The sequence below is a fragment of the Chanodichthys erythropterus genome, chromosome 12, assembly GCF_024489055.1.
Source record: "Chanodichthys erythropterus isolate Z2021 chromosome 12, ASM2448905v1, whole genome shotgun sequence".
Classification (NCBI taxonomy): Eukaryota; Metazoa; Chordata; class Actinopteri; order Cypriniformes; family Xenocyprididae; genus Chanodichthys; species Chanodichthys erythropterus.
In genome coordinates this window covers 3,256,609-3,281,793 of record NC_090232.1, presented here as the reverse complement: position 1 = coordinate 3,281,793, position 25,185 = coordinate 3,256,609, and the positions used below count along the sequence as shown (strand labels likewise).

The following is a 25,185-nucleotide window of genomic DNA, read 5'->3' as shown; positions in this document are numbered from 1 at the left end:
GCCAGCAACAGCCATTTTAGGATTTGGTCTTAGTGACTTACGAGTCCTCTTGAGTACCTGTAACTTTTTATAGATTTAAGAGCTAGTTGTCACAATTCTGTTCAGTTAGTTTCATTTTCATGGACTCTTATGCTGCATCCCAATTCGCCTACTTATACTACGCCCTAAAAATATGTATTCTTTCTGTGAACAAAAAGTACTTACTTTTGATTATGTAGCAAAAGAGCACAAGCTTTGGGACATACTATCACGTCCTACAATCGCGTCTTTGCTCTCTGTCGCATCCTGTCACCGTAAACTGGCCTGTCAATCATCTTACATCCTCCACATTTCATTTAGCTAATTTCCTACCGTATAGCAGCACAACACCAATAATTTAATGTTATTATTATTTTTTTTAAAATAATTTAAAAAGACTCTGAAATGTTTTAATATATTAATTTATTTGTAAAAATAGTTTTGCATTGTGCAAAATTATCACAAATTAGAATTGATGGTGTGGAATCTTTTTCTATTGATATACAGTATGTCTCCTCATCTACATTGATGTGAATAAGTATCACCAATGGCTCCAACAACTCAAGGGAAGACCACTTTCAACACAAAAGTGGCTTGCTTTTGCTGTATGGTTGGATTGTCAGTTGGAAAGTCAATGAACTGCCATAGAGCAGTGGCCAAATGTGATGTCCAGCCATATGAAAATTGACATCCTCAACCTTAATTCAAATATTTAAAAAAAAAAACAACAAAAAAAAAACATGTTAATTGACTGTTTGTACTGGTGTGACCTGGAGTAAGATCTGCTAACCTGAACTCTTTCTCATCTGGAAGATATCAAAGACAAGATGTGCATAAAAATGCATTTTTTTTTATTCAGTTGTGTGTGATCTAGATGGTATTAGACACATTTAAGTAGCTTTTATAAACATACACTACCCTACTCAAGTTTCTTCGAGTTTAAACAGCTCAAAAATGCATTTTAGTCTAAGACTAACTTAAGCCTTGTCTGTAAAAACAGGGCTAAACATTTTTTATTTTTTTTTGATTCAGTTTATGCTTAAAGTCAACATGTTGAATGTAATACATATGACAATACAGGAAACTGTGCTAAAAGGTTTTTCTAGAGTAGAGGGACTATTGCCTTGTCTAAATACTCACACTTGCGGTCTTTGCACCACTTTTCTTATCATATTTCCTGTATTTGGCTCAAGTGTTCAAGTAGGCGTGTTCGAGCAAGCGTGTGTAGAAGCTTTCATTACCCGATGGGACACACTTATAGCCTTGCAAAAAATGCCAGTTTTTACAGAGCTTTTTTGAAATTATTATTTCAATACTTTGCATTTTACAATAAACTTTTAAATGGTTGCTATGTAAGGGTGCGTTCACACTTGTAGTTCAGTTTGTTTGGTTCATTTGGACCAAAGAAGGAAAAAAAAAAAACATTCAGTCCTGGTCCGGTTAGCATTCAGATTGGAAATTTTATCACCGAACCAAAAGATACCGAACCTTAAGGCATAGGAATCAGTGTTGCCAAGTCCGCTTATTATAAGCGCCTTTGGGCTTGTTTTTCTGTAAAGTCGCTTACAAATATTGGTAGTTGCGGGTTGCGTTTTTTTGGGCTTGTTTCTAAAGTGTAGATGCTTATTTGGGCTTGGTCCCAGCTCCATAATAAGTTGTCAAGCAGATATTTTCTATATGTTATTTAAATGTAGGAGTTTGTCTAGCCTGTTCTCTCTGTCCTCCCCTTTCCCAGGAGAGATTTTCCCCACCCACATCATGTTTCTAATTGGACCTTCGCAAAGACCCGCCCCCCTTAGTTACTGATGCTTTGTCCGACAAGCCGTGGCGCTGTCACATCAAACGCAGTGAAAATACATTGTGGAGCAAAGAGGACACTGACAACACGTCGACAGACAAGAGCAGGTTACTTATGATATTAAACAAAGTCCCAGCTTTCAAACTGTGTAGTTATTAAAGAAATTCAAACATAAAAAACGTTTTGTGGCTCTTTAATGTGTCGTGACCATGGTCGTGACGGATTGCTAGCGCCTCAGCTCAAGAAGCTCGTAAACCGATCATCTCTTCCTACTAGTCCATTTATAGCGTCAAATAAACATGAGTGAACATGAGAATTGAATGTTGTTTCAAACGCAGAAAGATGTCAATATACACAATTTTTCAAGTTTAACTACACCGAGGTTAATCTTCTAACTTCTGAGTGCTTTGTCGGACAAAATGGCGGATGCGGCGTTCTGATTGGTTAGATCGCTTGTCAACCAAACTCCCGGCGAAGGGTCAATTGGCTCTGACCCAGATGGCAACGAGTACTAGCCAATTAGAGGCAGAGCAGGGCAATCTGTTTTGATTTTTCCTGGTTAGGAAAATGTTGTCAGTGAGTGACGTAAACTTTAAATGAATGCGCGCGAGTTGCGACTGATGGTGACTGACTGGACTGTAGAAGAGTTTTTTGAAGGAACAATGCCTGGGACAAAGTGGGCGAAATACGGGAAGAAGATTTCTAATGTTTCTAATGTTAAATAATGTTAAAAGGTGGTTTAACTCCATCTTGTGGTCATTCTCCTGAAGCTCAGGGGGGAGAAAAATAAATAAACTGTACCATGTGTGCAGTTTTGTAAAACTGCGCACAGTTTACCAATCTGTCTACATGGATGTAAATTGACAATCTGTACCCACAGTTTAAAATCCGTCCCCACGGATTGTAAAACCGTGCACACAGTTTATTTATTTTTCTCTTACCGGAACCTAGAGGGGCTCCGTAGAAAAAGTCGCTTGTTTTCGGCTTGTTTTCACAGGCCTGGTTGCTTATTTGTCTCGCGAGATCTGGCAACACTGATAGGGATACATTCACAACGTGATTGGTTGGATTTTATGACGTATTGTATGGAGTCAAATTAATGCCTTAGAGTTTTGCACAAAAATAAAGTTTTGCAAAACACAAAAAAGAATTGAGCAATAAAAATTTTTTTTGCAAACAAAAATAAAGAATTGCAAAGGAAAAATAAAGTATTGAGCGGAAAAAAATAAGTTTTGCAAACAAAAATAATAAATTGCAAAAAAAAATAAAGTAGTGCAAAAATAAAAAATATAATCAATTACAAAAATCAATGACAGCTGTAATCCTATTTTATCTTTGCCACATCTTTTTCATGCTCAAACCTACTAAATCATTTGGTTTGACGTGAGGGTGGAGTCAAGAAACGGGGCCTGTTCCATCTCCACCCAAACAGGTTCGTTCTCCTTATTCAAATGTTCTGCCCAATAGATAACTTTACCAATATTACATGACCAAAAATGATATATAAAGTTGGGCAATGCCAGTCCCCCTTCTTCTTTCTGTCTTTCTAAAAAAATATATTTCCTGATTTTTGGAATGCTTTTATTTTCATTCATTCATTCATTCATTCATTCATTCATTCCTTTATTTAACCAGGTTAAAAAACTCATTGAGATTAAAATCTCTTTTACAAGAGTGACCTGGCCAAGAAAGCAGCAGCAATAACATAGACATACACATACACATCAAGACAAAAAAAAAAAAAAAAACACAATCAAGGATCACAGCAGCAATTTACCAAAGGATAAAACACATAATCTGTTAAAAGTAACTTAAACTAATTTAGTAATGGAAGCACAGTCAACTTTAAGACATTTTGTAAGGTATTCCAAACAGTGGAAGCATTATATTTAAAACCTTTTTACCTAGTTCTGTTCGAACTCGAGGAACTTTAAGATACAACAAATTGTTTGATCAAAGATTGTGTTTGAAAAGCTAAGAGACAAGTAAGATGGAGTTAGACCACAGATAGACTTATAAATAAAACAATACCAGTAAAACAATATTTCAAAATGATTTCAAAACAATGCTTCAGGAAGCATCAGAGCACAAATGAATCAGTGTATCGAATCATGATTCAGATCATGTGTCAAACTGCCAATGGCTGAAATCATGTGACTTTGGCGCTCCGAACTGCAGATTCGATACACTGATTCATAGTGCTCTGATGCTTCCTGAGGCATTGTTTTCGGCCATCACTAAATAAGTCGTTATTTATTCTCCAAAAATATTCTCGTCGTTTTATAATTTTAACATTCGTTAAATAAGTAAAATACCCACGTACTTATAACTCGCAACACATTCTATTTTTGCTCCCTGAGAAGATATTAAATCAGAAGGATTACTTGATTGAGCTTTAGAATTTGAAAAAATCATTAGTTTAGTTTTATCTATATTTAAAACTAGCTTAAGTTGACATAGATGAGATTGAACAATATCAAACGCTGACTGTAGATAGCAAAGAGCTTGTGAAGCTGATGAAGCACAGCAATAATTTGCAGTGTCGTCTGCATAAAGATGGTACATAGCATTGGGAATGTTATCACAAATATTATTTATATACAAAGAAAATAAAATAGGTCCCAAAACAGACCCCCTGAGGGACACCAGATGAAAGATAAAAGTTAAGATTTGGGGATAAACAATAAGACATTTCATAATAAAAATAAAAACCTTGGCAGAACAATAAAAAAAAAAAAATATATATATATATATATATATTATAAAAATACAAATGCTCATTGCATAATTTTAGATGAGACTAAGACGTTGCTGATCTTGTTGGTGCTTCAAGCGTCGCTGACAGATGAAGATATGCTCAGATGACGAGAACTCATATTAGCAGCAGCAGAAGGGCTCCTCCGCTGGCTAGGATGTTCACCATGATCCATGAAGGAGAGTCAGAGTCAACGCCAGAGTCATAATACCTATTGCTAGAATCATAGTCATGTTTTCCACCTGTAAGACAGGAACAATGTCTTGAAATCAATAACAAACAAGTGAATTATTAAAAACATGTTTTGAGCTGTTTTAAATCCTACAAACTGCACCATGCATAATACTGTACGATCTAACGTTATTTCATGAGAGTCAAATGTTTAGACACATTTCAATGAATTTACTTATAATAACCTTAAAAACAATATGATCTGAGAATTTCCATTTTAATGCCTAAAATTAGTTTTGTAGGTGAATATAGTTGTTTAAATGTATACATTTCATTTTAACGTCTACTGCTGGATGATTTGAATTGGATAGTGAAGTAAAAGCATCAACAAGGGTGCAACATTCATGTTTCTCCTGATCCAAATATTCCTCCTATCCTTCATCTATTCCTCTCCCTCACCCAAACATTTTTTTTTCTCTCTCTGCTCCTCTGTTGTTCTGCATCCACACTGAACAAAAATTCAGAGTCCTATTTTACTGTGGGTCCATGTAATGAAAAGAACTTAAACACCGTATGTCTCCAAATTAGAGCCCCTAAAGGGACATGGTGGTAGAAAAAAAAATTTGGAAAGGAGGAATTTTTAATTTTTTTTATTTTTTCAAATCTTTTGCGTTCCCTCGCAAAACTTTTGCGTTCCCCCGATAAACTTTGCGTTCCCTCGTAAAGATATTTGCGTTCCCTCGCAAAGTTATAATCGTTCCCTTGCTGTGAGCTCGGACAAACACTTCCTCTTTTATGTCCCGCTGGCTGGCAGTAGTGTTTCAGTTAGTAACATATGTTAATAATGCACACAAATAATGCGCAGCTCTTAGAGTTTGAACTTGTTGGACTCAAATATAAAGAAATGCAGTCAGTGCTTATTGCAGTTCAGATGGCAATATATTCACAGATTAGAGCTTCCCGGATTAATAACACTATGTTAAAACACAAATGCAACTACTTCCAATCATAGTAACCTAGACAACGAGCAACAACAACCCAATTTTCCTCAAATGTGATCCGATCAAGCAGATCAGATTAGCTAATCAGGACACAGTGCGTTTATATCTGATTACATTAAGTGGCCTCTGTATCTGAATAACTGATCTGATTTCTGTTTCACGCACAATATTTAAATTAGGCGCGTATGAAAGGCAGATGCTTCAAATAGCCTCATATAAAAAATTAACCTTTCACTTTAGTCTCTATCAATATAGTGCAAACAGCACGGAATTTTTGTTATTTATTCCACAAAAGTAGCCTACAATCGATCACAAATAGCCCACACAGCAAAAGGACTCCGCAGAGGATCGGCCGCGGAGGTATCGCGGCTTCCGGAACGTATCCGCGAACGGACCCGTATCGATTAAAACCTTACCTCCACGGCGGGTCCGCCTGGGACCCTCAAATTGATACAACCGTTACAGTAGCTAAAGGCGCGTGCTCGTCCGCGGATTCGACATAGGTCCGCTCAGGATCCGCTGATTGACAGTAGAATTTACGGCGCCGCCCGGAGGTGGAGTTGATCCTGTGCGGCGCCAAAACGAATGTGAGAGTCACGCGGATTTGGCGACTTGAATGCGATCCGCCTAGGAGACTCCTGCTGTGTGGGAGAGAGCTTAATCTACCAATTTAAGTTTCCTAACATTAATCTTGTATGGTGAAAAAAATATTTCGATGGATTTCATGACTGAAAGGAGCGCAAGCATTTGTATTGTTTGTGTAATATGTAACGGCAGAAACACTTTGTATTAAAGAAATAAAAGAACGCACATCACATTAATTAAAACTAAACAAGGGGCTATACGACACCAGATAAGAGTAAAGACAATACAAATTAAACAATGTCGTATTGCATTCATTAACTACAAGTCACAAGTCACATCATCCAGGTTTAAAGTTAAGTTAAAAGTGCAATATTGGAAATAAAATGAAACAATCTAAACGAGGCGATCGCGTATGTTTTTATAACGTTGCACAATTAAAATGAAAAATGACACACGGGGTTTCATGCAAGTCTAAATAAGCTGTTTTAAAGATATACATTTATTGTAAAGTTCAAATAAGTTTAATTTCTTGTCAAAACTCCGTCTGTCCATTATTTTCAGACAGCCACGCAGAGAGACAGCACAGTGAGTTACAGTGAAGTTATTGAGTATTTTTCATAATATAAAATGAGCAAAAGGGTTTTGGGTTTTGCACTTTTCAGACGGTCCCTTCAGACGTGTATCTCCGCCGCCTGCTCATAGACACCAATTTATTATAAAGCGCATTTGAGGAAAATTGGGTTGTTGTAGCTTGTTGTCTAGGTTACAATTGGAAGTAGCTGCATTTGTTTTAACAACATTTAGCTCACGAGTTATTAATCCGGGAAGCTCGAATCTGTGAATATATTGCCAGCTGAACTGCAATAAGCACTGACTGCATTTCTTTATATTTGAATCCAACAAGTTCAAACTCTAAGAGCTGCGCATTATTTGTGTGCATTATTAACATATGTTACTAACTGAAACACTACTGCCAGCCAGCGGGACATAAAAGAGGAAGTGTTTGTCCGAGATCACAGCAAGGGAACATAATATATTTGCGAGGAAACACAAATATCTTTATGGGAACGCAAAAGTTTTGCGAGGGAACGCAAAAGATTAAAAAAAAAAATTTTTTTCCACCAGCATGTAAAATTTCCTCCCTTCAACGCTATCTCACGACCAATTCGTACTTATTCTACGAGGTGGCTATTTCGTATAAATTCATACGACCTCACTCGTGCGAATTCGTACGATTTGTCTAAACCCCAGTGACGGTTAGGTTTAGGGGCGGGGTTTGGGGTAGGTCATTCGTATGAATTCATACGAATTTGTCAACTCGTAAAATACGTACGAATTGCCGTGAGATCGGGTTGTCCCTTCCCATTTTTTCCCCCACCACCACGTTTGACTGCACAATTGACTGCATTTTGTGTGAAAACAATTGAAAAAAAAGTGACAACTTGAGTTTTCTCAACAAGTTCAATAGGGAAGTTATTCTAATGATAAATTGTAAGTTGTGATCACTAATTGCAATTATTGTCTAACAGTGAATAAATAAGTGTGTCCAAACTTTTGAGTTCAGTTAGTACTCAGTTTAATGTAATTTTACTGAGTCAATGTGCTCTTGAGAAATATGGTTGTCAGACCAAAAACCAGAGCACATACTTTATGAAACAAAAGTGAAATTGTGAAAAGTGCCAGAAATGGACATCTTAATGTTTTACATCAATATTTAAGTTCAGGTCTGTTCAAAATGCTGAAAGCTCTAGATTTAGATTGTTTTATGTTTCCTTAGAGCATTTTTAACAAAGATAAAGAATGAACAATTAATTAGCTATAACACAAAATCAGTATATTTAAGAAAGAAAAGCATGTGAAATAAAATAACTTACATGATACTGTAACACTCCCACTTTTATCTTCGCTGACAAGATTGTGTGTCTCACATGAGTATGTTTTATTCTCCTGTACTTGAGTAGATGACAAGAACACTTGAGGATTTATTTCATTCTGGATGAGTTTTCCATCTTCATACCAGGATACAGTCAGACTCGGATCTTTACTGTTTTCCACGTCACAGGAGAGAGTAGCATTCCCATCAGCGGTGCAGTTGATCATCACTGTCGGTTTAGGGACCTTTTCTGTAACACAAACATTGTGGTAATTTCCTAAAACTGTAACTAGAAATATACAATCTAATTTTGTTATTATTATTGTGTTGGAAGGGTAGAAATATTTGTCATCTTACCATATACTTTAATTTCCACTTCTCCTCTACCAATCTCTGTACCATCAGAACTAGTAACAGTGTATGTATATGTGCCCGTGTCCTTCAGAGTAACACTTTGAAATCTTAATGATCCATCTTCTTCCTTAGATACACCTTCAGCTTTCACTTTGATTCTCCCATCTCTCCAGCGAAGAATGTCGCCGTTTCTGTCATGGGTCCATTTTATCTCATAAGGTTTCTCATTGTTTTTTGTTCTCAGCTTCATGATGCAGGACGTTCCCACCACTAGATCTTTTCCACATGTCTCTGTTGAGACTACAATAAATAAAATCATATTAGTATTTAATAAATCTCAAAAGGGTTCAACTGCTCATGTTGTTCACTGTGAGGAAAAGGCATAAAAACAGATAATGAATAATTCTCAGACTGGGTTTCTTTTTAAAAGTTGATTTAGATACTAACCTTAGACAAAACTATTGGACACCATTAAATATTCTGTTCCCACCATAAAATATACAGTTCATTTAACTCACACTGACTCCTATAACAACAACAGGATCTGTCGTCACAAACGGGGATCTGCATTAGGCAGAATTTAAACAGTAAAATTAGTGCTTGATAAAAGAAGACTTTTGACTCAAACTCTTATAGTTACTGAAATACCCAGTTTGTGACAAACTCTGTGAGACAACTATAAAAATAAATGTTCTAAAAGAGAGTTTTAGCAGTGACAAAGAACGATTTATTTCTAACATTTTAATAATCTAAAGAACCTTTTTCCACTACAAAAAACTTTTTGTGGAATGGAAATATTCCATGAATGTTAAATGTTCTTCACAGAACTATAAATGCCAAAAGTGCCAAAATGAATTTAGATCTTTCTACAATAAGTTAAGACTAAAATATTATTTATGGTGATTTATAATATTGATTTAATACACTGTAAAAAAAAAAAAAAAAAAAAAATCCCAGTAAAATTTACAGTAAAAAAAATGGCAGCTGTGGTTGCCAGAATAACCGTAAAAAATACAGTAGCAACGTAAAAAAAAATCTTTTAAATTTACGGTAAAATAATGTATTTCATTAACTGATATAATGTTAATTTACCAACCGAATGAAGTACTAATATCTGTTTTGTACCTTTATAATACACTGACAGTCACCAAACACAGTGGTGATGAGAGAGATCATTCACACACACACTAAACACCATCATGGTAACATGCATGAAACCTTAAAAATGCAATAAACATTAATTTAACAACATTAGATGTAACATAAAACCCTAATGTACATAACTGATTAGAAAAAAATGAGAAAAACTAAGAAGAAACAGAGTTATTTCAACGAAAATATATCAAATGTGAAGTGTCACGCAGGGAATTGTGGGAATGTATATTTACGTTTTTTCACTGTAAATTATTATTTTACCGTAAAATTACATTAAATGTACCGTTAGATCTATTACAGTTATTCACCGTATATAGTACGGAAACTTTCTGTAAACCAATTAAGTTTTTCACCGCAGCATTTTTACAGTCTTTTACTGTTAAAATCAGTCATTTTTTACAGTGTATAAAATGCAGTATGTATGAGAACAAATGTTAATGTGGATTTCTATTCTTAATATCTTTAAATCACATTGTTTGATCTCAACTTCAGTCTGTTAACATATATTTATACAAAATGAAGTCACAACCTACCAGAGAGTGCAGTGAAGCCACAGAGGAACATCAATATCAGATTGTATTGGAAGATCATTGTTCTTCTGAACACAGCAAATGTTCCAGAACCTTCTCACAATCAAAAAGAGTCCTGTTTGCGATCAGAGTCGGAAGGTATGCAGACAGAATCATGAACATGTCAGAACATGGCAGAAATCTGATACCAAAAAAAAAAAAAAAAAAAGGATGTGACACCACAGGAATGGAAAGATGTTATCTAATATCTAATGTGCTGCATGAGGCAGAATATAGAATGCATCTGATGTTTTGATATGTTGGCCAGCTATGGATCATGATCAGCTATGATCCTGTGGACTAGAAAGCTGCCAAGCAATGATTTTAAAAAAGTTTTATATAATGTATAGACAGATAAAAAGGCTGAATGAAGGTTTGTTCTAGATGTTTTTCAAATGATCTCAAACTGGGTCTAGGACAGTGGTTCTCAACTGGTGGATCACGACCCAAAAATGGTTTGCATGTCTGTACCAGAGACCTGTGGCTTAAATACATAAATGTCATACAATGCTGCCATCTTGTGAGCAACTTACCTTTTGAAATGCTTTAAAATGAAGGAATGACACATGCGCATTAAGACAAGTTATCTGTATCTAGTATCTAGTTTTTGATTAGATGTTTTCAGGGACCCCCTAATATACAATTAGTAATGAGCAACATTAACATTATTATGCTACATCCTTTGCCAAGTCCTGGATAGAGATTTGCATGTCTTTAATGGTGGTTTTAAATCAATCAACTGAAGATGATACAGTATAAGTTTGTTTATTTTTATTTTGTCCATAAATTTTTTTAAAAGCTAAAATACAACCAAATGTTGAAAATCATGTTTTTAATGTTGTTTATATGTCTGTATGGTGTACTTAATATGCTTTAAGACAAACCATGTGCAAATTCATCAGTCAACACCATTGCTGAGTATTTTCTCCTTAAAACTGCAGTGAAACAAAGACATGGTTGCGATTTTCACAGCCACCTAAACACTTGAGCCAAATACAGGAAATGTATTGTAAGTACACAAGTGGTCAAGTGCAAAGACCGCAAGTGTGACCCACTATACATAGGATAAACAAACTTATTACTTATTTATTCTTTAACAGTCAGCGTGTTGAATGTAATACATTGAATCTTAAAACTGAGGTAAAAGACTTTGCATTCCTGTTTTAAACTGGTTGAAGGGTCATGAAACCCCCTTTCTCACCACAGTTTGGAAAGATGCTTCAAAGGCGAGCTTGGTGGTGAGCTGCAGAGTGAAGAAGGAGGAGGTGAGACTGACAACACGGCAACAGCTTCTGATTAAGACAGTTTTATTTTTGGCATCTTCCCACAAATGCATGCTGCAAATTACAATTACATGCAACACAATAGGCCTATTCACATGGTTTTGCAAGCTCATTGTACACAAATACATCTCCTGTGACAGCTAAAATTTAATGCACAAATAAATGCAATTTACATTTGTTCTCTGCATCGAATAAATATATATGAATCTTTGATAAGTTTTGATCGGTTAAAGGGGTGTAAAAAGTGGTTACACTCACAGCGTGGATGAATGGTAGGATCTACTGAAGTGAACTTATGCGACACAGAATCTCTTACAAAGCAAAAACAAACACTAATTTTTTATTAATTAACGCATTACTTTATGCGATTACTTTACGCACTAACTGTATGCGATCTCACTGTTTGAAGTGCATAAATACACTGCATTTAATCAGAGCATAAGCCTGTATGTCATCATAAGCAGTGTTAAGAGCATAACGATAAAACAGCATTTGCACAGCTACATAAACCACAAGAAATAAACAAGAGTGACTGGGCAACTACTTTAGTAAATTATGATTATTGCGCATTTGTATGTATTAATTAGACATGCCAGTATGTACCTGTACACTGGCGTGTAGGGGAGGTAGACGTTGGTGATGGAGAAAAATACTATTCAGCTCCATACTACTCAAGATTGATGGCTCTATCTTAGTTCTCTTCCTCCCATGACGTCTTTTTGACACAAACTTTCATAAGTCGCTCTGTTTCATTTTAGTTTAACACACCTAACGTCAGCTAAACTCATGTGAAATGTGCTTGGTGTGAGGGTAATCTCAAAAACTGCCAGGCGACTCATATTTAAATAACATTTTTAAAATCAGCTACAAAATCTGACATGAACTGTTGCATTAATGTTGTTCAATGTAAGCTCAAATAGCATTAAAAAGCTTGTTTTTTAGGCTAGATGAGACAATGCGCATGTGCAGTCCTAAGCGTAACTTTTTATGGGAATTGGAGCTTCTAACTGCACCTGCAGTAACGCAATGACTTTATCAATCAGCGATTGGCTGTTTTACTTAGAAGGCGGGACATATTCCACCATATTGCGAGTTGCAGGTTTTCCCATTCACCGTCTACACCGTCTAATGCGCTACAGCTCTACTACTCACAAACTAACTGATCTTCATCATTACATGGCAAACAAGAAGCAAGAAACAATACGATTTATTTTTATAGGTCAAGTATTGAGATAGGCCTGACTGACAGGGGAATGGGCCCCGTGTAGCCCCTTGAGTTCGCACCTGCTCGCTCCAAGCGGGACGTGAACCCTGGCCCGTCCGCATGGGAGTCTGATGCGCTAACAAGGAGGCTAAAGGCTGCAACCTCTAGCGACAGTTGCTAGAGCATCTCTTGAGATCAGGGGAGTGAGGTTTACGTGCACAGCAACTACTATCCTACGGGCCCTATAATACACCCGGCGCAATGCGACGCAAGGCGCAGCGCAAGTGTGTTTGCTAGTTTGCGTCCAGCGCCGTTCCTGTTTTCCCGTTCAGCGCCACGTCCTTAAATTAGTAAATGCATTTGCGCCACTTAGTGCACCCATGGGCTTGCTGGTCTAAAAAAGAGGTGTGTTCACGCGCATTGCCGGCGCATTGCTATTTTAAGGAGCTGAAAATAGACTGCACCATAGACCAACTCAAACCTGGTCTAAAGTCTAAAGTCAGTGGCGCAATATTTTTTTGTTAGAGTGCGTTGGTAGAAACTGCACCTCTGGGCGCGTCGACTTTGCTTATTACACACAGGGATGCGCATCACACAAACATGCCAAATATTAAAAACAAAAGGATTACAGTGTAAAAGAATATTATTGTGTAGGCTACATAAATATAAAAATGTAATGATGAATAGTCATTGTGTGTATTAGAATTAGGCTACCTATTTTCAATTCAGCCTATTACTACTTATAATGATGAACGAAACTGGCTAATTAATTGAACAATCATGCCAATACACACACATATATATTAACTGACTCATCGCGCGGAGCTATTTGAAAGCCTGCATTTGCAAGCCCGCTTTAACTTCGCGCACGAGCAGATCGGTTTCTTCGCTTGAAAAGCGTTCAGCTTTTCTGCCAACAAATTCCGCCATGTACATAGCAATCTGCCATGGCGCGAGCGCATCTGGCTCTTAAAGGGAATGGGAGATGACACTCTGATTGGTTTATTGAACGTTACGCCCATTACTCATTAAGAGAATAGGGACAACCCATTTCAAAAATGCGCCCCGGCGCACGGACCGTTTTTCCGTCGTTAAAATAGCAAAAGTGGATTTGGACACGCCCTGAGTGCACCTGCGCTGTGTGCTTTACACTTTGTGTTTAGATCGTTAAAATACGTCTGTTACACCAGGCCCACCTGGAGCTACACAACTGTTCACATCTGTGAGTTTCACAGACAAATGGAATTTCATCCTGCAAAAAGGGGCATTGGCTGCCTAGAAACGTTACAGAAAAGCCAGATCTCGTCATAATCTTTCTTCTTCACCACGAAGATCTCGCTTCTCCAAAGAAGACTGAAGCCTCTCTACTCACCTCTTCTCGACGTAGAACGAGCCTCACAGCATGTTTGACCCCTCAACAGGTTCCATCAGGTTTATCCCAGGAAGTCATGAGGATAATCTCAAGGGTAGTCCTTTTTCTCAAGCTGGTGCCTAGCTCAGAAAATAGACCCTGCTGAATGCAATGCCATGTCAGTTATAATGTTCCTATAGGAGATGGACAGTGGCCGCACCCTTTCCACGCTCAAAGTTTATATGACGTCATCGTGACAAATCACGCCCTGATAGCCGGGCAATCAGCTGGGAAACAAAGGCTGAACCCTCCATGCCTATGTTTGGTCCCAGCATGGGACCTTTCCACAGTCCTCAGGGCGCTATGGGGCTCTCCCTTCGAGCAGCTCTACAGTCCCTCTCACTTAAGACTGCCCTCTTGCTGGTTTTAGTGTCAGACAAATGAGTTGGAGACTTGCAGGCTCTGTCGGTGGATCCTTCCTGCCTAAAATTTGGCCATAATTACAGCAAAGTGGTCCTTAGGCCAAGGAAAGTCTACGTGCCAAAAGTGCCTTCCACCTTGTTTAGAATGAGGGTGATAAAACTGTCAGCTTTTCCACTCACAGAAAACGAGTAAGCTCCTCATCCACTCTGTCCCGTCAGGACCCTTAGGGTGTACACAGAACGCTCTGGAGACCGCACTAAAGGACTGCCAGTCTCAAATAAGTGGCTTTCTATATGGATTGTAGATGCAATAGCGCTGGCTTACAAGTCCATAGATGCCCCTTGGGAGTTAGAGCCCACTCCACCAGAGAGATGGCCTCCTCTTGGGCATGGTCCATCGAAGTGTCTATTGCTGATATCTGTGCGACGGCCAGCTGGTCTCCCACCCACCTTTGCCAGATTTTATAACCTGGACATTCCTGCTCTTTAGGCATGGGTGTTGTCAGTTTAAGGTGCTTTAGGACTATGTAGCAGGCTCCAATTACTGTCTGAGCCTCTTTCTATGCAGCTTATCTAGGGGCCTCCATTTGAGCACCCCCTAGCTGTCATCTTCTTCTTCGGCCACTGCGCTTATAGCGCTGTGCTATAGGATTAAGTTACCAATAAGCTTCAGCTTAAGCAGATGCCATGCGAGCGAACTGTATCGAAAGGGAACACTTAAAGTTACTCACATAACCATGGTTCCATTAAATAATGGGAAAAAACAAGAGATTTGGCATTTCTGTGGCTTTTATAGGCCGCCAGCCCCGCCCTTTTTGCCAGGCTGAAATGCCATTAGTTTGTGAAACTCAGATGTGAACCAATCAGGCTCCAGGGATCAGAGGAAACAGGAGTAAGCACGAGCAATGCTCATTCCCATGATCTCATGGAACCTTAAACATTTTCTTAAACATATGATCAAAACTAACAGATTAGAATATTGACCTCTATGATGTTCAACACACAATAACTCTGTTAAAATATCAGAAAATTTGGTTTTATTGTATCATGACCCTTTAATTTTAAAAAACATTTTTTGAGAAGATACATTTATAGGAACATTCAAAAATTTATAACATTATTGACACTGTGATCAACTACAGCTTCTGTTTGATCTTTTGTTGAAAATACAAAAGGCTCATCATTAATTTTAGAGGAGACTAAGACGTTGCTGATCTTGTTGCTGCTTCATGCGTCGCTGATAGATGACGAGAACTCATATTAGCAGCAGCAGAAGGGCTCCTCCGCTGGCTAGGATGCTCACCATGATCCATGAAGGAGAGTCAAAGTCAACACCAGAGTCAACACCAGATTTAACGCCAGAGTCAACAAGAGAGTCAACGCCAGAGTCACCAACAGAGTCAACACCAGATTTAATGTCAGATTTAACGCCAGAGTCAACACCAGAGCCAACGCCAGAGCCAACGCTAGAGTCATCGCCAGGGACATTTTTTTTACCTGTAAGACAGGAACAATGTCTTGAAATCAATAACAAACAAGTGGATTATTAAAAACATCTGTTTTAAGCTGTTTTAAATCCTACAAAATGCATCATGTGCAACACTGTACGATCTAACGTTATTTCATGAAAGTCAAATGTTTAGACACACTTCATTCAGTTTGGTTTTAATTACCTTAAAAACAATTTGATCTGAGAATTTCCATTGTAATGCCTAAAATTAGTTTTGTAGGCGAATATAGTTGTGTAAATGTATACATTTCATTTTAAACGGATAGTTCACCAAAAAATTAAAATTATTCCATGATTTACTTGCCCTCAAGCCATCCTAGGTGTATCAGAGATATACTTAAAAATATCCCTAGTCCTCCAAGGTTTTTATGGTTGTGAATGGCAGCCTAAATTTTGAAGACCAAAAAAATGCATCCTTCCATAAAAAAAAAAAAAAAAGGAGGACTAAGGATATTTTTAAATATATACCCTATTGTGTTCATCTGAAAGAAGAAAGACATATACACCTAGGATGGCTTGAGGGTGAGTAAATCATGGGATAATTTTTATTTTTAGGTGAACTATCACTTTCTGCTGGATGATTTGAATTGGATAGTGAAGTAAAGCATCAACAAGTGTGCAACATTCATGTTCCTCCTTTAGTAATGCTTAGAAGGCAAGAATTGACATTACGACCCAATACAATACCAACTGAACCATATTTAATGTAGTCTGGGTTGTACATCTCTTTCTTTGCATAGCTTTGTTCCTTGCAAAGATGAGGGAATGTCAATCAGGTTGACACATTCAAACACCATTGAGTCTGAATGGAAAAAACCTTTGATGTCAACATAAAGGAAGCTTTTTTTCCTATTTATTTTATTTTAACTTATTTTGGCCACCACAAAATACACAGACTTTTGTGTCACTTCATAGTTTTGATTATTTTAATGTTGAATAAAGATCATTGTAAAGAAAATAACTGTTGTTTAACTTTTTAAAAGCAAGTGTTTTTGCTGCCATAAAATTTTAAGTTATATTCAACTTGAAATGTCAAACAAGTGACAACTTGGGTATTTGAGTTTTCTCAAGTTCAATCTAAGTTATTCTAATGATCAATTTTAAGTTATGATAGCTAACTGAGATATTTTTTTAACAGTGAATTAAAGGTGCTCTAAGTGATCCTGGGTGGATGTAACTTCCTGTTCGAACAGGAAGAATAAACCTTCTCCCCCTCCCCCTCCCTGCTTCCTGAAACAGTCATGAATGCGCATTTAAAATCATTCTTGTCGGTTATTGGCTGGAGCATGTTTATTATGTTTCGTGGCCCAGAGGGCTGTTTCATAAAACAAGATTAGAAAACAAGCCAGGCTTATTTTACTTAGTCAGACTTTTTGTCAGCGAATTCGGTTTCATAAAACAAACTTAAATTAGTTCAAACTCAGTTACCCTGGCAACTTTTGCTGGGAAACTAGCCTGGTCTGGAGCAGGCTAACTGTCAGGCTAAGCTGAGCTTCTCTAACACTGACCAATAGGAAAGCAATGATGTTACAGCTGACTTTCTCACATACAATTCTTTGACTATATATATATATATATATATATATATATATATATATATATATATATATATATATATAGTGTGTGTGTATTATGTAATATATATATATATATATATATATATATATATATATATATATATATATATATATAATACACACACATTTACTAAATAGTGCTAAATTAAAAACAAATATTGGACTAAGTAGGATTTTTTTATTATTAAAAGGTAAGTATATATATATATATATATATATATATATATATATATATATATATATATATATATATATATAGTGAACTCAGGTTAATTGTGACACTTTTTGCTATTGAAATGACAGGGAAAAAGTGTCCTACATTTTAGGACATTGTCGGTCGACATTTAGGACAAATATATATATATATATATATATGTGTGTGTGTAGGTGTGTGTGTGTGTGTGTGTGTGTGTGTGTGTGTGTGTGTGTGTGTGTGTGTGTGTGTAAAACATACAGGTTTTAATATCTTACTGGCTAAATGTTTTGAGCCCAATATTTAATTAGATTGTTTTTTTTTTTACATTTCTCTCTGGTTTTGTTTGGCAGTAGTACTCTTTATGGTTATTAGAAGAGCAGAAATTAAGATCACAAATTAAAAATGTAAATAAATATGCACAGACTAAATTTTAATTGGTAAGATGAATCTAAACTCAGTAATTGTCCCTAAGTATATTGATTTACCGCATTACAATAGTCCATTAACAGTTACCATCATAAAAAAATACACATACTTGTAGGTTTAAACTTGTACATAAGGCACATTTAATGTCCAACATCTAATATTTTAGCGAAATGTATAGTTTAGAATTATTGCTTCTATTGCATTCCGTCTGTTTAGCGCGCATGCGCGCGACAGCGCTCGTTCACTGTGAAGTTTAGCCGCAAAATGGAAATATTTGCATTACTTTCTAACATTTACAGATATAGAATAAACTTGTGAAAAGTATGTTATGCACTGAGGGAAAACACCATGTCTCAAACGCATAAAATAGCACAAAATGTATGCCGTTTCCTATGGTGGATCGATTTGATCCATGATCGACCTCTAGGGCTGCTTAAAAAAAGCGTGCACGCAAATTATCTTGACTAGGTGAACCTGGATCGAATTAGCGGGACTGCGTGAACTTCAATTACCTTTTATGAAACCCAAACTCATTTGTTAGGTTAATTCAAATGTTTTGGCCTAAAAACGCGTGACATCACTTAGAGCACCTTTAAAACACCGTTCAGGCATAACATTATAACCACCTTTCATATATTGCGTTGGTTAAATCCTTACACTTGCCCATTTTTCCTGCTTGTAACACATCGAGTGTAAATGTTAACAAAATGTTCACTTGCTGCCTAATATATCCATCCACTAACAGGTGCTGTGATGAAGAGATAATCAGTGTTATTCACTTCACCTGTCTGTGCTCATAATGTTATGCCAGAAGTGTGTTCAACCTTTTGACTTTTCTTCAGTAAGTAACAATTTTGCTGAGTCAATGTGCACTTTAAAAATTACGATTCTTTTACCGTCATAATTTCACAATTGTACATCAGCAGCAAAAACAGGAAACAGCCAGACCGAAAACCAGGGCACATACTTTATGAAACAAAAGTGAAATTGTGTTTTTGGACATCTTAATGTTTTACTCTAATATTTAAGTTCAGGGCCCATATGTATAAAACTTCTCAGAAATGCTTGTAAAAATAGACTCAATCAAAAAAATTCTTAGTGAAGACTAGGACTTTTCTAAGAGTTAGAGGCTTTTATAAAGAAGCTAAAAGCAACTTGTAGTAAATTATAAGATGGATTCTTAAGTGCTGACTTAAGTGTTGTGAACTAAGGACTACAATGATGTCAACTCAAAATGGAAGGGTGAAGTCACAGCAGCACAACACCAATAATTTAATGTTATTATTTAAAAAAAAATCATTTAAAAAGACACTGAAATGTTTTAATATTTTAATTTATTTTTAAAAATAGTTTTGCATTGTGCAAAATGATCACAAATTAGTATTGATGGTGTGGAATCTTTTTCTATTGATATGTGTCTCCTCATTTACATTGATGTGAATAAGTTCCTCCAATGGCCAGGCTGCAAAGAAATTATGAACATGCAAAAACAAGAGAGAACCAATGAAATATTAAAAACTGATTATGCTGTAGTCAATCTCATATTTTAAAACATTTAAATAATATAAACATAAAAATATGTTCCTCATATTTTGATGGTTTGTAGGGACATTTAAAAAAAACTTTGCACATCAATTTTGGCCACTGTGTTTCGTGTGGTAAGTTTAGCAATAGTACTATTTGAGAGCCTGCTTACTGTGGACTGATGGGTTCAAGTCATCACTGGTGCACTGCTGCACTCTTACAGTCCCCAAAAAATATATTAGAAAAGCTTTCCAGCGCTGGAGAGAGCTAAGCAGGAAGCAGAGTCTGCTTTGATTCCAGTGAGTAACACTGGGTTTTGAATGTCTGGACCTGCTGTTCTGTTGGCGATTAACAAGAAACTCTTGTTTGTATTTACTGTACGTTTATTTTTGTGCTTGTCATTCGTTCATCAGCTACGCTTTATTTTTTGTTGCATGTCAGCTGTGATAAACAGACATCCACATGCATCACGTGTGGCCAGATAGTGAGATTTTTGCAGTTAAACTGCTGCACACTGATGCCTGCACAAGAGCATGAGGTGTTGAGCATCATTGGTAGTGCATTTGCCTCACATGCCAGCAGCGATTGGGCTGGGATATGACACCGACTCGGAGCAGGGTGGTTAGTTTTGGAGGTGGTGCAATGAAGAGAGAGGTGGATTTGTTTGGGTTGATTTTAAATATCAACAGTGTTTAACAATGAATTTGAGAAATCGCATACCTTTAAATGTATTAAAATGCATTAAACATTATTGTTTAAGTAATATTTATTAATTTTTTTTAAAGTTATTACATTTCTTATTAGGTCAGTTACAAAAAGAATTGACAATCAAGTTTATATCATATTATTGGAAAGCGTACGTTTCCTCTTCTTTGCTGCCATCTTGTTACTCCTAACTAGGTTAGGAAACCTTTGCAGCTCTCTAAATAATTTAGGAGCTCAGACCTAGTCGGAAACTTTATGAAACATACTTATTCTTAAGTCTAGGAATAAGAGTAAAATTATGTAATTCTGAGAATTTTGAAGACTAAAATTTTACTTTAAGTGGCTTTATACATACGGGCCCAGGTCTGTTCAAAACGCTGAAAGCAGATTTAGATGTTTTATGTTTCCTTGGAGCATTTTTAACAAAGATAAAGACTGAATAATTAATTATAACACAAAATCAGTATATTCAAGAATGAAAAGTATGTGAAATAAAATAACTTACATGATACTGTAACACTCTCACTTTTCTCTCTGCTGACAGGATTGTGTGTCTCGCATGAGTACGGTTTATTCTCCTGTACTTGAGTAGATGACAAGAACACTTGAGGATTCAGTTCATTCTGGATGAGTTTTCCATCTTCATACCAGGATACAGTCAGACTCGGATCTTTACTGTTTTCCACGTCACAGGTGAGAGTAGCATTCCCATCAGCGGTGCAGTTGAACTTCACTGTCGGTTTAGGGACCTTTTCTGTAACACAAACATTGTGGTTATTTCCTAAAACTGTAACTAATATAGAAAAATACAATCTTATTTTGTTATTATTATAGTGTTGGAAGTGTAGAAATATTTGTCATCTTACCATATACTTTAATTTCTGTTTCTCCTTTACCAATCTCTGTACCATCAGAACTAGTAACAGTGTATGTATATGTGCCCGTGTCCTTCAGACTAACACTTTGAAATCTTAATGATCCATCTTCTTCCTTAGATACACCTTCAGCTTTCACTTTGATTCTCCCATCTCTCCAGCGAAGAATGTCGCCGTTTCTGTCATGGGTCCATTTTATCTCATAAGGTTTCTCATTGTTTTTTGTTCTCAGCTTCATGATGCAGGACGTTCCCACTAGTAGATCTTTTCCACATGTCTCTGTTGAGACTACAATAAATACAATTATATTAGTATTTAATAAATCTCAAAAAGGTTCAACTGCTCATGTGGTTCACTATGAGGAAAAGGCGTTAAAGCAAAGAATGAATAATGGGGTTTCTTTTTAGAAGTTGATTTAGAAACTTAGACAAAACTATTGGACACAGTTCAATATTCTGTTCCCACTATAAAAATGGCAGTTTATTTAACACACACTGACTCCTATAACAACAACAGGATCTGTCTTCACAGACGGGGATCTGCATTAGGTAGAATTTAAACAGTAAAATTAATGCTTGTTAAAATATTCCTTTTGACTCAAACTCTGAGTGTCTTCTATCAAAGTTAGACATGAACAAACACTCAATGCAGCAGTTTGCATGTAAACGTCACTAGATTTGCATTTAAAAGTGTTTAAAAATAAGTATATTTGCTCAAGTGGCCACTATAAAAGTGCCTTAAATATTTTACCTGATCTGACACTTAAAATGGCCTTCACTAGTGTTTCTTTGATGGTGACAAAAGTGAATTTAGATCTTTCTACAATAAGTTAAGACTAAAACATGATTTATAATATTGAGTTAATATAAAATGAACAAATGTTAATGTGGATTACTATTCTTAATATCTTTAAATCACATTGTTCGATCTCAACTTCAGTCTGTTAACATATGTTTATACAAAATGAAGTCACAACCTACCAGAAAGTGCAGTGAAGCTACAGAGGAACATCAATATCAGATTGTATTGGAAGATCATTGTTCTTCTGAACACAGCAAATGTTCCAGAATCACAATCAACTGGAGGAAACGGAAAAAAGTCAAAAAGTTTGCAGTCAGAGAGTTGGAGGTTATGTAGACAGAATCTGAAGATGTCAGTTGCGCAGACGGAGGCAGAAATCGACACCAATGACAAAAAAAGAAAAAAAGAAGAAAGAAGAAAACAAAGGATGTGACGCTATTGTTCACAGGGGTGGAAGGATGTCATCTAATGTGCTGCATCCTGAAGCAGGTGTTTCTGTTTCATATAGAATGCATCTGATGTTTTGAGATGTTGGCCAACTATTTTAATCTCGATCCTGTGGACTAAAAAGCTGCCAAGCACAGATTTTTTTTTAATGTATAGATAGTTTAAGGTTTGTTATAGATGTTTTTCATATTATTTTAAACTGGTTCTAGGGCAGTGATTCTCAACTGAGTGAAAATTTAAATGTCATACAATGCTGCCATCTTGTGAGCAACTTACATTTTGAAAAGATAAGAGAATGATACATGTGCATTAAGACAAGTGATCTGCATCTAGTCTGTTTTAGATGAGATGTTTTCAGGGACCCCCTAATATACAATTAGTAATGAGCAACATTAACAAACATTATTATCATACATCCTTTGCCAAGTCCTGGATTTATTGCACCATTATATTGAATGACAGAGAGATTTGCATGTCTTTAATGGTTTTAAATGAACCCCCAGGGCACGGCTGCCACCTTGTGGATAAACTAATTATTACGAAAAAAATTAAATGCGCATGTGCAACCTGTGCATACAAGTAGCGCGGTTACAAAAATCTGTGCTCTTCTGACGACGAAATTCAGTGTGTCACACACTGTACGCTGACCCTCGCGTAAAAAGGGAACTATACTTTGGGCTATAGGCATTTCCCATCATGCATCATGTTCAGAAATTCACGTGCCCCAAAATAACACTGATTATCTCACCTGTTAGTGGGACCGCGGAGCAATGGAAGAAGGTGGACTCGTCTGATGAAACATGTATGGCCGGGTGCGTGTGCGTCGCTTACCTGGGGAACACATGGCACCAGGATGCACTGTGGGAAGAAGGCAAGCCGGTGGAGGCAGTGTGATGCTTTGGGCAATGTTCTGCTGGGAAACCTTGGGTCCTGCCATCCATGTGGATGTTACTTTGACACGTACCACCTACCTAAGCATTGTTGCATCAGCCTCCAAATTCCCCAGATCTCAATCCAATCGAGCATCTGTGGGATGTGCTGAACAAACAAGTCCGATTCATGGAGGCTGCACCTCACAACTTACAGGACTTGAAGGATCTGCTGCTAACCAATGTTCCCTCTATTTTTTTTTTTTCTCGCTGAGCAAAACTTTTCTCTGTTGAGCGCACATTTTGGCCACGTGAGCAAAAACATACTTTATATCAGACCTGTACAATGAACGTAAACACACACACACAAAAAAAATGTTTTTATCTTGCAACTGTAACATTTAACTTTAATGTGCCGTTTCTATTTTATTTGACCCTTGATGTAACTTAGTGATATATTAAATAATATGTTTGAAAACAAGCAGTTGAGTCACTAAATTAAGCACATTTTAGGTTACTTGAGGTTTTTTCACATTGCTGTGTTAACTGTTCCAGTTTTTTACCAAGAAATTCTGTTAAAAAATAATTTCTGTCCTCCTGCAGGACAGTTCAATTCTTTATAATAATATAATATGAGCAGTTACAATGATGGCTTGGAACAACCATAATGTGTTTTTGTACAGTTAATTATTAGCAACAGACAGTGTTAAACCATCAAAATTACATGTTTATTGCTTATGAATTTCACAGATTTTATATACCAGGAGGTTTCAAAATTCTTCGTGGCAAGGAGCCCTAAACAATCCCCTTGTGAGATCCATTTTTTTTATTAGACTTACATTATAATATAATAAAATAATATTTAAGTATTTAAACTGATATACAGTATTATATCAGTTTAAATACTTCCATTTGTTTTAATATATTATAAAGTGAAAAAAAACTGAAGCATTTAAACAGATCTGATAGCTAAATATTAAGAAAAGTGAACATGTTAACTCGTTTATAGTTATCTAAACATCCCTGAAACCCACACCACCACCACACACAAAAATCTATTTAAACTGGAGTATATCACTGATGTATTTTAATTTTACAAGCCACACCTGTGGTGGGTGTGTGATTGTAAATGTCTCAGAGTTTTGTTAGCATTCTGTGCCCATCATCCATTATTTCCACCACTTTTCATTAAAACATGACGTTTTATTTCACATTTCTTTTCGTTTCGCGTTGCCTCTCGCGTTGAAGTATTTAGTCCGCAAACATTACAGTATTCTTACCGTGACTGATTTGGCTCAGGGCCAGCCAGCTCACACGCGCTCAATCGTTCTCTTTCTATGAAACCGGTAAACCGCATTCACCGCTTCTAACTCTATAGCGACAATAACTCTATAGCGGTTGTCCAGAGCACTGCAATTATTTCTCATTTAAACTACTACTATCAAAAGGATTTCCCCACACATGATTTCTCTGCGCGGCAATTATTTTTTCTTCGCGGTCGCGGCTTCAGAAGTGCGCGGCCGCGCACGCGCGCAGCTTAGAGGGAACATTGCTGCTAACATCTTGGGTCAGGTACCACAGCACACCTTCAGGGGTCTAGAGGAGTCCATTCGACGGGTCAGGGCTGTTTTGGCAGCAACACAATATTAGGAAGGTGCTCATAATGTTATGCCTGATCGATGTATAATTTGGCAGTAAAACATAAAGAGTTGTACA

General features: G+C 36.7%; 1 protein-coding gene across 2 annotated transcripts; it reads right to left on the bottom strand.

The window, feature by feature from the left end:
• Positions 1-11,597: 11,597 nt before the first annotated feature.
• Positions 11,598-23,552, bottom strand: LOC137031831 (junctional adhesion molecule A-like). Of its 2 annotated transcripts, none has more exons than XM_067403124.1 (5): positions 23,432-23,552; positions 22,333-22,431; positions 21,344-21,640; positions 20,983-21,231; positions 11,598-16,036 (listed from the first exon to the last, which is right to left on the bottom strand). In XM_067403124.1, the coding sequence occupies exons 1-5, from the start codon at positions 23,535-23,537 to the stop codon at positions 15,795-15,797; spliced, it is 993 nt and encodes a 330-aa protein (XP_067259225.1). In that variant the 5' UTR covers positions 23,538-23,552; the 3' UTR covers positions 11,598-15,794. The 2 variants fall into 2 exon arrangements, with proteins under 2 accessions (XP_067259225.1, XP_067259226.1); XM_067403125.1 differs by having other exon boundaries at positions 23,349-23,479.
• Between the last annotated feature and the right edge of the window lie 1,633 nt (positions 23,553-25,185).